We start from the raw sequence: 14,525 nt of genomic DNA on the forward strand, positions 1-14,525 counted from the left end.
GTTTGGTTTATTATTTTTCTTCGATAAATAGTCAACAACTGGGGATATTTTCCCTAAATTATGGCTTAAGAAATATTCTTTTCGAGTTTAGTTGTTTCTAATATATAAAATGTCTAACAACAAGTAAAACGTTTGATTTTTGTCACAAAGAAACGTAATATCAACATTTGTAACTATTTACTTTATTTTCAAGTTTCAAATTCATAACTCGTTATTGGCGAATCAAGTTTCGCCCCCTCCGAAACTATCCGAATGTTTCTACGCCTCATCCACGCATTAAAGTTTAATGACCAGAAACACGATTTTATCTCTCTTTCCATAATCAGTCTTCGTTCGATGAATTACACATTTTTTTAAAAACAATCGATTATTCCTCGTTCGATTATTATAGAAGTGAAAACGAATTTAAGAGCGTGAGTAAAATCAAAAATCTAATTATTCCCCATTCTGCTTTCATATATGAAGAAATAATTACTAAAATAAAAAAATGAACATACGTGTTCGATAAATTGGTTTTGGGGATAAAATCTCCCTCAGAACGTATTCTACAATCATGAAAATCTAAAACTACAGTCGATTCCGAGCCAATTTCGATCACAGACAAAACAATCATTTTAAAATAAAACCCAATATCTCATTCTAACATTATGACCGTCTAGCAGGTCTTTCTTATTCCTTTTTTATTTTCATCGGCCGATTGCCAGCCGCAATTCCAAGTGTCCTCTTTTCATTTCTTTCCAGTGGTGCGTCCAGCACTCGGTAAAAGGCAAATCAATTCAAAGCCGACCTCTACAATGCATTGATATAGCAACCAAATTTACTAGTTTGTCCTCAAAGGATGATAATCTAATAGTGGATATAAAAATTATTATTCAAATAATGAATAATAATGCATCTAAATGTCATTGATTTTAGGTCTTTTCTGTTTCAAAATTAGTCTTTTTTTGTAATAATTTTTGAAAGAAAGATAAAATTTGACGATTCGACTTTTCTTTAAGTCTTTATCAAAATATGACATTTACACTGACAATTTGTGTATTTATATTAATCAAATTGTCAGTGTCAATGTCATATTTTGATAATGACTTAAAGAAAAGTGGAAATGTCTAAATTTATCTTTCTTTTAAAAAATTATGAAAAAAAATTATGTTAAAACAGAAGAGACCTAAAATCAAGAACATTTATATGGATTGATATATCAAAAGGTCTAAGAAATTAAAGAAAAATAATGAATATTTATAATTGGCAGGCGTTTCAAGACAAAAACAAATTCATAAATCTGCTAATATCTAGCAATTACTTTTAGTACAAAAGACAACTCATTTCGAAAGAATGAAATGTACGAGGTTTTCCAATAGGGACTTGACAATTTTGAATTTAGTTTGTGAACGCACCTTTTCACTTAACATTGAACTGTCATTGTCAGTTTATTCAGTAGACATAACCTCTTTATCATGGTGAAGTACACGAATGAACAACGTTTTCAAATCTTAAAATCTACAGAAATTCGGAGTCGGTGACCGCTATTTTAAGCGTTAACTACGTTTACTACTAATTCTCGATCTAGTAGACAGGCAGTAACAATTTTGAGTCTACATTTTAGTTGTGTGATGTTGCCGTGCCAGTGAGATCGATATGTCGAAAATATCGCTGCCGTTGAAACGTCCGTAGCAAATAATCCAAATAAGTCAATACCATGGTGTTCTCAAGAGCTGGGCATTAGCCAAGACAACTTTATGGCAAATTTTGCGTACTTTACGCCTATACAAGATCAGGCTCATTCAATAATTGAAGCCGATGGACCATTCGAAGCGACGTACATTCTCCAATTGGGCTCTGGAAGAGATACGCCAAGATCAATTTCATCGCAAAATCATCTTCAGTGACGGAGCTCATTTCTGGCTCAATGGATTTGTCAATCAACAAAATAAGCGGTTTTGGACGGGTGAAAATCCACATGTGCTCAATGAAAAACCACTTTATCCAAAAAAGATAACTGTTTGGTGGGTTACAATGGATTTATTGAAGAACAAGTTTGATGGGCGTGTTATCTCAGGAAGTGGACCTCGTTCGTGCGATTCAACGCCTCTAGATTTTTTTCTTTGGGGCTACGTCAAGACATTGGTTTATGCTAATAAGCCGACGACGTTGGAAGAGCTCAAAGCCAACATTGAACGCGAAATGTGTGGCCGAATCATGAAAAATTGGGTCTCTATTTGTGTTATTGCTCTAGAAACAAAGCACAAAACGATGTTATCTCTTCAAAAACACAAAATAAATAGGATCCGACACAAATTGGTCTATACCTTAAGAGTTTAAAACGATTTGATTTGATTTAAACTAATCTTAAAGAGGTTAGTCAAAACGTTGGGTATTCCTAGTCTGGAATTCAAATCAAGTCTTGTTTCAAAGCCTTAACTCTAAGTTCTATTAGGACTTATTTATTTTGTGATTTTGAAGAGATAACATCGATTTGTGCTTTGTTATTACACAAATAGATGAATCTAATTTGCCACAAACACGAAGTGTGAAACTAATAAAACAATCTGAGATAGCTTTTCAAAATGTCACGGGCAAAACGAGGGATAATTTTTCAAAAATGCGATCGAAAATAATAGCGGATTTCAATTTCTGATTCAAGTAGCTGATATTTCAGGGGAAGACTTAAATCTATTAATTTGGATCCTGCAATAATCAACGTCCCAGTGAAAAGAAGTTTTCATATTCAAATTCGGACAGGAGATAAAATTTTTTTCAACGGAGAGCTTCCAAAAATATTCAGTGGTTTGCTATTTTTTTGACTAACTAAAATGTCAAAGTGAATCAATAACTTTACGTATTTTTTGCATATTATCAATATTTTTGTGCATATTTTGGGGTTGCTTTTGACAAATTTCTTCTAGTGACGCCACTGCGTTCCCCAATCCCCCCTACACAACTGATTGCTCGTTTTTATTCTCCGGACGTGACTGAAAATGAAAACTACAAATTAACGCTCCCATATTTCATTCGAATTTTCGAGTAATGAGCTATATATAAGTAAAAAAAAGATAGAAGATAAGAAACAGTAAGTACTTTCGAGAAAACTCGACGTTGGCGGTTTTTAATCGATTTCGAGTTGGTTGGAATGGATGATACATTTATCAAACAACATTTTGCAATGTAATCATTAAAATATCTTCCTAAAAACGATCGATAATTTAAGCGGATTATTATATAAATAAAATTAATCGTTTCCTTGCTTTATAATGAAAAATAATTGTATTGTTGTGCTTTAGGTTTCATTTTATTCAAGGTCAAAGGTTAAAAAATGAGTTACTCGCAATTATCAACAAAACGGTACGACTGTTTACGATTCAAATAATTGTAAAATTTTTAGATTTACTGTCGTATTTAATGGCTATAATTATTACACGCCAAATACCAAAGCTGTATACCAACATCGTCAAACTTTAGCAACATCTTCATCAATTGATAATTTACACAACAAATCTCTGTTCATTTCAATGTTGTAAGAAAAGCTTACTGCTGAAAATGGTGAGACCATTAAATACGACAACTTTTACAACTTTTTGAATCCATTATATCTCAGAAACGGTGGTTCGTAGGAAAAAAAGTATTGATACATATTTTGTAGATAATTTTATGATCTATAATTTTCGGCAAAGGTATTATTACGATAAAACTCACCGTTTTGCTGAAAATTCCGAAAAACTCATTTTTATGTATGTCTAAATTGACCAGATTATAATCATAGAGAACTAAGTTGGAATTTCTGGATCCAATATTCATACTGAACACACTGTTTACACTACCACTAAACCAACACTCACAATTACACTGTCTGATATGAGCGTTTCGATAACCGAGTTATCATCTTCAGAGACTAAACTGTTTACCTTCAGTCTCTGAAGACGATAACTTGGTTATCGAAACGCTCATATCAGATAGTGTAATTGCGAGTGGTGGTGTAGTGCTCTAAATAAATAGCGTGCTCAGTATTATAAAGAAGTTGATTGAATAGTTGGATGTAGTATATATTGTGGTAACGAAATAAAATGAATAACGAAAAATCCGTTGCGCGAATAAATCAGTTCGGATTTCCATATTATTAAAAAGCATTTATCCATCATACAAATAATATTCAGATGTGTAAATATTGAAAACAATCAATCATTTTCTCGGTTTTCATAAAATGATTGATGAAAAGTTCGATAAGAACAATACATCTCCGTATATATAGATACGTAAATGTACACACACGTTGTTGAATTTCCAGGTTACGTCACGGCCTTTTAACGAATGATGATGTTTCTCGTTGATGGTCGAAATTTAGGATGAATTGAGCAACGTACATGAATAGCACTCTAGCTAGAATACGTACAAGAAAATGTACGTGAATGAGGTTAAAAAGATTTATTAAAATTACAGGAAAAGTACAGGGCGCGGCAAAATTTAGTTAATCGAAAATATTATATAATACATTTAATCTTGGTTTCCAAACAACAGATCCAACATCGACGCAATATTTATTATCAAACAGATATTTGAAAAATCTGTAATATACATTAAATCTGCTTATATATATGATTTGTCGATATTACCAAGGCTTTTGACAGAGTGAGATTAAATGATGACTTAGAAATATTGAGAGAAAAGCTACCAAATCATAGACTAATTTAATAATGGATGAAATACGAGGATGGTCCTAGAAGTACCTGGGCTGACTGAGAGATGGTGGTAGTAGCTTTGAAAATATCACTGAAATCGAAAGTTCACAATCTATACACCATATGTTCCAAGTTTGAACACACCAGGTTGTTTAGTATTTGTTTAGTAGCCATCAATAGTTTGTTGTTTTGATAGGCTAACCAATATAAAAACTGAACTAGATTCTACTCTAGGTGAGACTACTCCTTCGATATCAACAGTAAAATATTGGGTAGCAGAGTTTAAACGAAGACCAGCATCGCAATGGTCGACCAAATGAGATGACGCCTCCAGAAATGTTGATGAAAATCCACAAAGCGGTAATACATGATCGTCAACTGAAAGTGCGAGAACTAGACGACATAGTAGTCATTTCAAAACGTGCAGTACATCGGATATCAACTGAAAATTTGGACATGAGAAAGCTATGTGCAAAATGGGTGCCGCGTTTGCTCACAATAGAACAAAAACAGCTCCGTGAAGATGTTTCCATTGAGTGTTTGGCAATGTTTCACAGAAATTAACCCGTTGGTTCATTATTTTCCATCCAAAGCAAAAGAACAATCAAAACAAAGGACTGAAAAGGGAGAATCGGCTCCAAAGAAGGCAAAGACCTTTCCATCTGCAGACGAAGTCATGGCGTCGGGTTTTAGTGATGCGCGTGGGATAATTTCTCTTGATAAAAGAAAAATTATCAACTGCGAGTATTTTCCGAACTTATTGCAAAGTTTGAGCGAAAAAATCAATCAAAAATAGCCGCATCTGGTTAAGAAGAACGTGTTGTTTCATCAAGACAATGCACCAGCTCACACATTCGTTATTGTAATAGCCAAAATTAAAGAATTAAAATTTAAATTGTTACCCTAAACAATCTGTTCATTAGATTTAGCCCCTTCGGATTATTTTCTGTTCCCAGACGTAAAAAAATAGGTCGAGAATCAAAGATTTTCCAACAATGAGGAGGTGATGTCTATTTTGATTAGGTTGAAAAATAAATACTTTTTTAGGTTTTTTTTGTTGGGTCAAGTACTTCTGGAATCTTTATCCTAATAGAAACTCTGCCCAAAACAGAGGGATTAAAAATGGAAAATACGTATTACCGATTTTAAAAATAACATCTAAAGGCTACTGAAGCAAAAGAACTAAACATCTTCATTTAAACACAAGACCAAATGCTTATTGACTTCCAAGAAATCGATACGATGTTAGTTGGAAATCTACTAAGAAATTATCAAACAAGTTTTAAACATTTTAAATACCTCGGAGCGGAAATAACAACTAATGGAAAGTTTATCAACGATGTAAGAGAACAAAAAATGAAAGCGAGACGAATTTCGGGATACCTAGGAGTTTGGAAGAACAAATATCTGAACACCAAAAGTAAAATCGAGATTTATAGAACGACTATAAGACACTACAGACGATGAAATAATGAGAACATAGGAAGGTGGATTAGACAGATACGAAAATTCTGGAATAAGCTGGAAGACAGTAGACTTGTTAAGAATGCAAAAATGAACAACCCAAAAGAAAGATTAGCTAAACGATGGAGAAAATGCTGGACTTGGTCTTCGGAGAAGACTTGCTGGCAATGAACAGGCAGTAGATAGCCTACTAATAAGGGCAACCACGTTAGAAAGTAGAAGAATATTTATTAAATATTAAAACTTGGAAAAAATCTGTATCTGTGGATACAAATACCCAATCGACTCTATAGGTCTTTAAATTCAAGTCAAATCCAACACTTCGAAGCATATAGTTGCCTGTTTTCTCGGAATAACTGGACATTAGAGCAACGTAGACAGGTCAATTCTGAATGGTAGACCAGAATTTTTTTACCAGAAGTGTTCGGAAAAATCAGGGAAACCAATCGCAGAAGATGAGTCACGACAATGCGAGCTCTAACACATCAGTTCAAACAAAAACGTTTTTGAACAGTCAAAACATCGAATTTATGAGTAATCCGTCCTAGAGTCCTTGTTTGGCACCCTCACATTTGGATTCCAATACCATTCGGTAAATTTATTTTCATGATATTTGAATCTATCTGCCCAAAATTTCACGGTCATAAATAATGATGCGGAGTCTCAGTACATTTAGTCAGAATGACTAAAAATAACCACTGAGAACGCTTCTCAGAAGATATAGAACAAGACTACGGATTACAAAAAAGAAATGTGGAGATTTATAAGAGGACAGAGGCAAGAAATGAAAGAAATTGTAGAAGTAGAACATATAGGAATAAAAGGTTGGATAGACTACCTAAAAAGATTGTACTCACAAAAAAGAATAAGTACAAAGAAGTGGAGGAAGCTCAGAGAAAACTAAAAAACCGAAAGGCTACAGGCAGTGATGGAACAGCAAATGAACTTTTAAAAAATTGTGGGAAAGCAGTTACTGAGCAGTTGACACAGTAATAAAATATTAAAACACGAAAAAGTACCTGAAGAATGGAAAAGTATAATAATTCCATGTTTAAAAAAGGTCACAGAAAAGAACCGGAAAACTATAGAGGAATCAATCTTTTAAACACCACTCTAAAAATGTCAACCAAAATTTTAACCCAACTAATAAATCAAAAAATATCTTTTGAGGACGATCAACAAGGTTTTATAAATTGGAGATCATGTACGGACGCAGTATTTGTAACTAGACAAATCACAGAGAAAGCTCTACATTATAATCGACCGGCATTCATTTGCTTAATTGACTTGACAAAAGCCTTTGACATAGATCAAAAGACGTGGTTCACTTTTTATACAATAGACAAATACCGTTAGACATCATCAAAACAATCGAAGAAATATATAAAGACAACAAAATACAGGCCAGAATCGACGGACAACTCACAGAGGAAATAAACATAGGCAAGGGTATAAGACAGGGAGATTCCTTAAGCCTCCTACTTTTTAATCTCATAATGGGATGGTAGGGTGGTAAAGATCGCAAGAGACAAATCGCCGGCCGGGAAGAAGAGTATCAGTCGACCCGGGAAAAGTTGGAGCGATAATATAACTTGAACGCACAACAAAAGAAAGAAACAGGCAGAATTACCTATAGAAAAGATAGAAGAAGAAGTCTAAGTATACAGCGTCTAGCTCTTCTGTCATTTGTCTAATACCTTTCAAAAACAAATATTCAAAGACAGCTCGATACTGAATTTGTTGTAGTTTTAGAAAAATCTTGATACATCTCGTATAGCAATGTGATTCGAATTAAAAAATAAATCCTTCGTAAAAAGTCAACGACCTAAAATCAAAACAATTGAAACGCTTTTTTAAAAATCCCAAGGAGTTGATTAAATCCACGTTTTTTGCTACTCCCCCGGCTAAGTAACTGTTCGTAGTTGATTTGCGGTAACCCATCAATACAAATAAAAACATTTTGTAAATCGAAATCGAGTTCCGTACCGTGAAACGAATATCAGAAAAAAGAAACGGAAATTCACACGAGAACAACTGCTTTTATTAAGCGGCATCGTCGAATTAACAAAATTGAAAGCTAGGAAAATACAATATAAAATGAAACGAAAATAAAAATTGAAGTGAAGGCCGATTTATCAAATTTTACATTTTAATGTCATAGAAACATACAAAAGTAGAACGCAAAACTCGCTTGATAAATATTAATTAATACCTGTTTTGAAATCGATTATAGATATAGTTGTTGAAAAAACAAACCTTCAACACACCTGAAACTTTGCTCACCCTGTAGAACATCACGGGAGGGCAAAATTTCAAGCCCGTCAAAAGTCCGCCAGCAACGTTGATGATATTTCCAATCGACGCTGAGAAAATTGGCGTCGACCACGATGACGTCCATTTTCCTCGTGCGTCATTTTTCATCGAGTGTCGAGTATATTTTTTTCACAACTTCTTTATCGTCACTTCTAATTGGATGCGGTTTTCGATAACACCTGAAACAACAAATAAAAAACCTAATTAAAAATTTAAATAAATTTTACTGTAACGAGATAGTGAAAGCGATGTTACGTAAAATGGTTTATTAATCATTTGTTGATTTATTTCTGTTTAAAACATTAATTAAAAAGAGAAACGAAATGTTTATTTCCCAAAATCAAATAATAATAATTGTGTAGTTAACTTATATTCCATACAAAATGAGATAGAAGATATCTAAGTTTCAAGATTAACAAAATAATGTAAAAGTATGACACCGGTAGCATATTGAACTTCAAGCAAAAGTTCCACGCTTGCTGTGGATGTACTAGGCGAAGGGGGATGGTTTTTTTAACGCGAATCTTCACAATAGACATAACATGGGTACACTATTACACTTTTCAAAGCAAGGAGTCATCTAAAGAGTTGGGGAATCAGGAGGAAGGGGCGCCAGTTAAAGCGAAGACAACCAGGTCCACTCCAGGGACTAGGCCCATTCTGGAATCGACGCGAAATGCTGCATACTACTCTAACCTTCTTAAAATCTATTGAACGCTCGAAATGGAGGAGTATTCCTGCGCGAAGTGCGATTCTTCTCCAGAATTCATTCTCCCTACACTGCGGACTTAGCACCCTGCGATTACTACATGTTTGGACCACTGAAAGAAGCCCCTAGGAGGTCAAAAATCCAACACCGACGACGTGTCACATGGCTGTCCGAGTTACCCAAGGAATTCTTCAATACCAGCATGAAAAAGCTCCCGAAGAGGTGCAAAAGTGTGTAACTATTGTAGGAGCTAGAAAAACTGTAAATTTTTGTAAATATTTTCTATAATTAATAATGTGTTTGTCTCGATAATATTTGAACCTTCCTCGTACATTTATTTTTAAAATCTATTCACAATAGTGATTATTTTTATTATGCTTTACACACTTGTGATCTTGATAGGTTTTGAAAATGACTACAAAACCAGCTCCCTGAATCAGACCCATCGGTGTTGGCTAGGAACTACTTGTGACAATTCACTGTTAAGAAATCACAGATCACAGTTAAGGAAAAGCGGTGGCGACAAGGTACTTGTCGTTTTGCCCAGGTACAATTTTAATCACAGTTCAAATTGCAAACATTTACAGCCAATATAATATAACACGATAAACTATTAAATCAATTAAATATAGGTAAATTGAAATACAAAATGTACATTTTATTAATTAACACCCTGTATCATAATGTTGAATGGTTTAAAATGCTGTCCACGTTAATCTCATTCATCTTAGTAGCTCGTGTTTTTGATTATCTCTATTTATACTTATTTCGTGACCAAAATAATAAAATAAAATATTTTGGGTCCTTTATTAAATGAGAAATTTGTATATAAAAAAATAACAGTGAAAAGCGATTGAATAATATACCATATACAAATAAAAATAGATATTTTGAAAGATAGAGTTAAGTAATCCGAAACAACCCTTTTCACAGCGGCGCATCATCATCAATAACTTATTTATTATTATAACTTTAACCTCATTAAGTTATCGTTACTATAAATTGTCTGTTTTTACTATTTCTGTCAGTTTTATAGATTCCAGAAGAAGTCTGTAAAACTAATACTGGATTCATTTAATTTGTAACTTTAAATTATTAAATCCTCAGTTTTCTGAATAAATTGTTTTTAAAAAAGCAAGTTGGTGAATTGAGTTATTTAATTATAGTTCGATGATTATCGCTTTACGTTAACTGCCGCGTAACTCGATCCATTCTGATGTTTTTGAAGATAATTTAAAAACAAGATGAAATAATATAGTGAGAATAATGAATAAGAACTGAGAAGGTCTGCTAAATACTGTGGTCGACGTACAACTAAAAAAAATTGTACCATTGCAGAACCAAAATAAAATAAAAACTATGCTGTTTTTTTGTACAAAACCATGTGTCGCCTTCACTGAACGCTTCGTGCTAATCGAATACTCGCGATGAAATAGACATTTTCAAATATTCCATAGCCATAGTTCCATAGGATACACAAAATTTTCGGAAACTTTTTTTTTTTTCATAGCCAATATTGTTAGACAATAGTTGGTTAGTTGTTTATCTAGAAAAATAATTATTTCAAATAAATGTCTCCATCTTAAACGCGATTTACTAGATATACAGAGTGTTCCGGGACTTGATGCAAAAAATTCGGGAGTGAGTTGTTGGTTAACAATCCGTAACTTTTATAGGGAAAACCTGTACAATCTAAAGATAAATTTTTCAATCGATTTTTTAATTTGATAAAATTAGGAGATACGCAGATTTTTAGATCGTTGTAAAGTTCGCCATAAAGAGACATTCTTAAGAAAATTATCATAAATTGTAATTATTTATTGAAAATACGAAATTTTTTTTATGTCACAGCATTATTTTCACTCTGTATACCACGTAACTGTTTTTTTTTTGAAGATACAAAACAAAGCGAATGTACAGTTATATTTTCTAAATGGCCATTTTCCCATGACGACTGCACATTGTACTTTGTTTGGAAACATTATCTTTTAAGGTAAACATAAATTAATACACACGTACCCATCTGACTAGAGATTTTCTACTCTCTAACCGTTTAAATCATCATGTATGTGAGAAAAATTACAATTATTTTACGATATACTGAGCGACTCGCATATCACGCGATTTATCAATTTCAAAAAAGCAAATTGTGGTAATAAGGACTTACAACGAAATTAAGTAAACAAGTTTCCCTTATAAAAGTAATGGATATTTAGTAGGCAAGTAACTTAAGTGGGTGTTAAGGCCGATTCATGAATTTTACCGTTACCGTTCGCGGGTGACGTTTGCCGTTTAACGTCTATTGACCCTATTCATAAACTTTATGGACGATATTATGGAAAATAACGAAGAGCATGAGGCAAAATCACGTGACAAACGCAAACGGATGACAAACGTTAATGGCCACGACAAAAATCGAATTTATGAATCGACCTTTAATCGCAAAAGTGCATACTGCATTAAAATTAGTTTCACCACCTACAGATTTAAATTCTAGTAATTTGACTTGCAACCGAGATTCCTGATAAAATAACGTACAAGTAAAGGGATGAGTTGAATTGTTTTTGTTGAAAGCATCTATAGTTAGTGCCATTCATTAGCAATACTTAATTGTCCAAATTCACAATATATGTACCAAAAAAACCGTGAAATTGTCAAGTTTGTGATAGAAACTGTGAAAAACCTTCATTATAATAAAAACAACTGTATCCAAAAGACCCATCTCAATCCCTCTTGAAATTGGGTGTTTTTTAAGTGACAATTCAAAACAAGCTCATTGAAAGTCTAAATGGGTGCGAAACACCTAATCAAATTCCTTTCTCCTAGGGTACCTTCGGACATTTCAAGGGTAGATTTACCGGAGTTGGGGGGGCTTGCGATTTCATGCTCATTGAGATTTTGAATCAACTTGATTCCAAACCATCAATGTATCAAGTTTCAGAAAAAATGGTTCAAACCCAATTTCCATAAGAATTGGCCGGAGTCTTTTCAAACACTCGGTATATCGGAATCTAGCAATATATTATATTTCGGTTCTTATATTATACAGTGTAAAAATGAGACATTCTTGACGAAACACTCTGTATAATAAGTGTTAAATTAATAGAACTTAATATTATGGATGGCTGTGGATGTCAAATTTGTTTTTGATAGATACCAATGACAGTGTAATTAAAGTAATTTGTTAGCGATGTTGAATGAGTATTCGAATTGAAATTTGTTGTACTAAAAAACGTAATTGCTAATTACAAAAAAATAGTGAGAATTTATTGGAAAATAAAAAACCATATCCAAATTTCAAACACTCGGTATATCGAAAACTAGTAATTTATTATATTTCAGTTGGTATATTTTACAGTGTAATTTTGAGACATTATTAATGAACTACCCCGTATAATAAATAATAAATTTAAATCGATAAACATATAGATTGCAGTGGGTGTCAAAATAGTTTTTGACAGATTCCAATGAAAATGTAACTAACGTCATTAGTTAGCGATGTTTAATTAGAATCTAAATTGAAAATCCTTGTACCAAAAAAACGTGAAATTGCCAATTTCAAAAAAAAAATAGTGAAAAAATGGAAAGTTATTGAAGAATGAAAAAACCATATCCAAATTTTAAACACACGGTATATCGGAAACTAGCAATTTATTATATTTCAATTCGTAGATTCAACAGTGTAATTTTGAGACAATATTAATAATAGTACCACCCCGTATAATAAATAATAAATTGAAATCGCCAAACATATAGATTGCAGCGGGTGTCAAAATTGTTTTTGACAGATTCCAATGACGACAGTGTAACTAATGTAATTTGTTAGCGATGCTTAATGAGAATTCAAATTGAAAATTGTACTAAAAAGTGTAAAATTGCCAATTTAAAAAAAAAATTGAACTTGAAAAATATAAAACCATATCCAAATTTCAAACACCCGGTATATGGGAAGCTAGCAATTTATTATATTTCAGTTCATTTATCATAAAGTCCAGATTTTAGACATTTTCGACGAACCACCCTGTATAATAGATGATGAATTAATAGAACATGATAGATTGCTGTGGATGTCATAATTGTTTTTGACAGATAGCAATGACAGCGTCAATCATTTACGGATACGGATTTATAGTAATTGAAAAAACTTATTTTGAATGATCAAATAGCCTTTAAATTTTCACATTGTTTTGTAACTTATTTTTTCTTTCAAAAAGTATATTGGTATTACCGAGGGATTTAAACTATTCAAACTAAATACTTGTCAGTTTAAACGTGTGACTGACAGCTCTCGCAGTTATGCAAAAATGTTTAGTTGTGCTTTTCAGCAGTCAGCTTGTCATTTCTACAGAAAAAGAGGTTTTACTACAGAACTACAGACAGTAAAAAATGATTCCAGTATCATTTTTCTCGTATACATTTAATATGAATGTATACAATTTCAAAACATTAACGAGATGAGATTAAGATTTTTAAATTTTATGCAAAAGTGAAATAATGAATACACTATTTATTTTATTTCAGAATTTAATAAAATATTAAGAAATATCAATAAAATTTTTAATTCAATTACACAAATTAACTCTTGAACAAGTAAATGCATTTGGATACAAAATGGCGGATCATAGAGTCATCAATCTTGATTCTATCACAGAAAAGTTACAAAACAAATTATTTTTTCAACTGAAAACGTTTTCAAATCTTATTTTCGTTACTATCTACGTTCGTAATAGATTTCTTCAACCTATTTTCGCACGGTTTCATAGATCTAGGATCGAACATAACCTCATCATATTTTCCTCTAAAAATAGTTCCGCAGCAAATTTTTTCTTGCGTCCAATATTCCAAATCGACAAAACCATTTTCTTTCGTACCATTTTCGTCGTCTTTTCCCGTCTTTCTTTCATCTCTCATATTTATTTTCTGTATTTTCGACGTGTTTTCCTCCGCATCCATATCTGACCGTTTCGTTTTATTTGGTCGAGTTAGCTTGTAATTTCTGATATCTATATCACTAGAATCCGATTCCGTACTATCACTAGTGCATTTCCGTTGTTGGACTAATTGATCTGGTAAATGCCTTTTCGGATACCAAAGTTGCATTTTCGGTCTGGAAAACATTCTAAATGCGATTTATTTTATAATGACATATATGTTTGACGTTTGATGATTGATTGTCAGAGTTCACTTTTATTTCAAAGCGTTCGACATATATAGACCAGGCAACTTGATGTAATTATATAAATACGGGGGTTTATCGGAAAATAGTGCCAACAGAATAAAGAATGATTCAAAATAATTTGAAAATTCTTCGTATATACGTCTTACAATATATATTATATACGTACGAGGGCTATTCTGAAAGTATGAAA

The 14,525-nt window shown here is 32.6% G+C and overlaps 1 protein-coding gene across 1 annotated transcript; it reads right to left on the reverse strand.

Moving 5' to 3' along the window:
* Window positions 1-13,848: 13,848 nt before the first annotated feature.
* LOC130452377 (SIN3-HDAC complex-associated factor-like) lies at window positions 13,849-14,274 on the reverse strand. Its single transcript, XM_056791619.1, has one exon. It carries the CDS (start codon window positions 14,272-14,274, stop codon window positions 13,849-13,851), a length of 426 nt encoding a protein of 141 aa, XP_056647597.1.
* Window positions 14,275-14,525: the final 251 nt, after the last annotated feature.

The sequence above is a fragment of the Diorhabda sublineata genome, chromosome 1 (assembly GCF_026230105.1).
Source record: "Diorhabda sublineata isolate icDioSubl1.1 chromosome 1, icDioSubl1.1, whole genome shotgun sequence".
Lineage (NCBI taxonomy): Eukaryota > Metazoa > Arthropoda > Insecta > Coleoptera > Chrysomelidae > Diorhabda > Diorhabda sublineata.

Excerpts from the sequence above, each read along its gene's own strand:
- LOC130452377 (XM_056791619.1), bottom strand. The coding sequence starts at position 14,274 with ATGTTTTCCAGACCGAAAATGCAACTTTGGTATCCGAAAAGGCATTTA.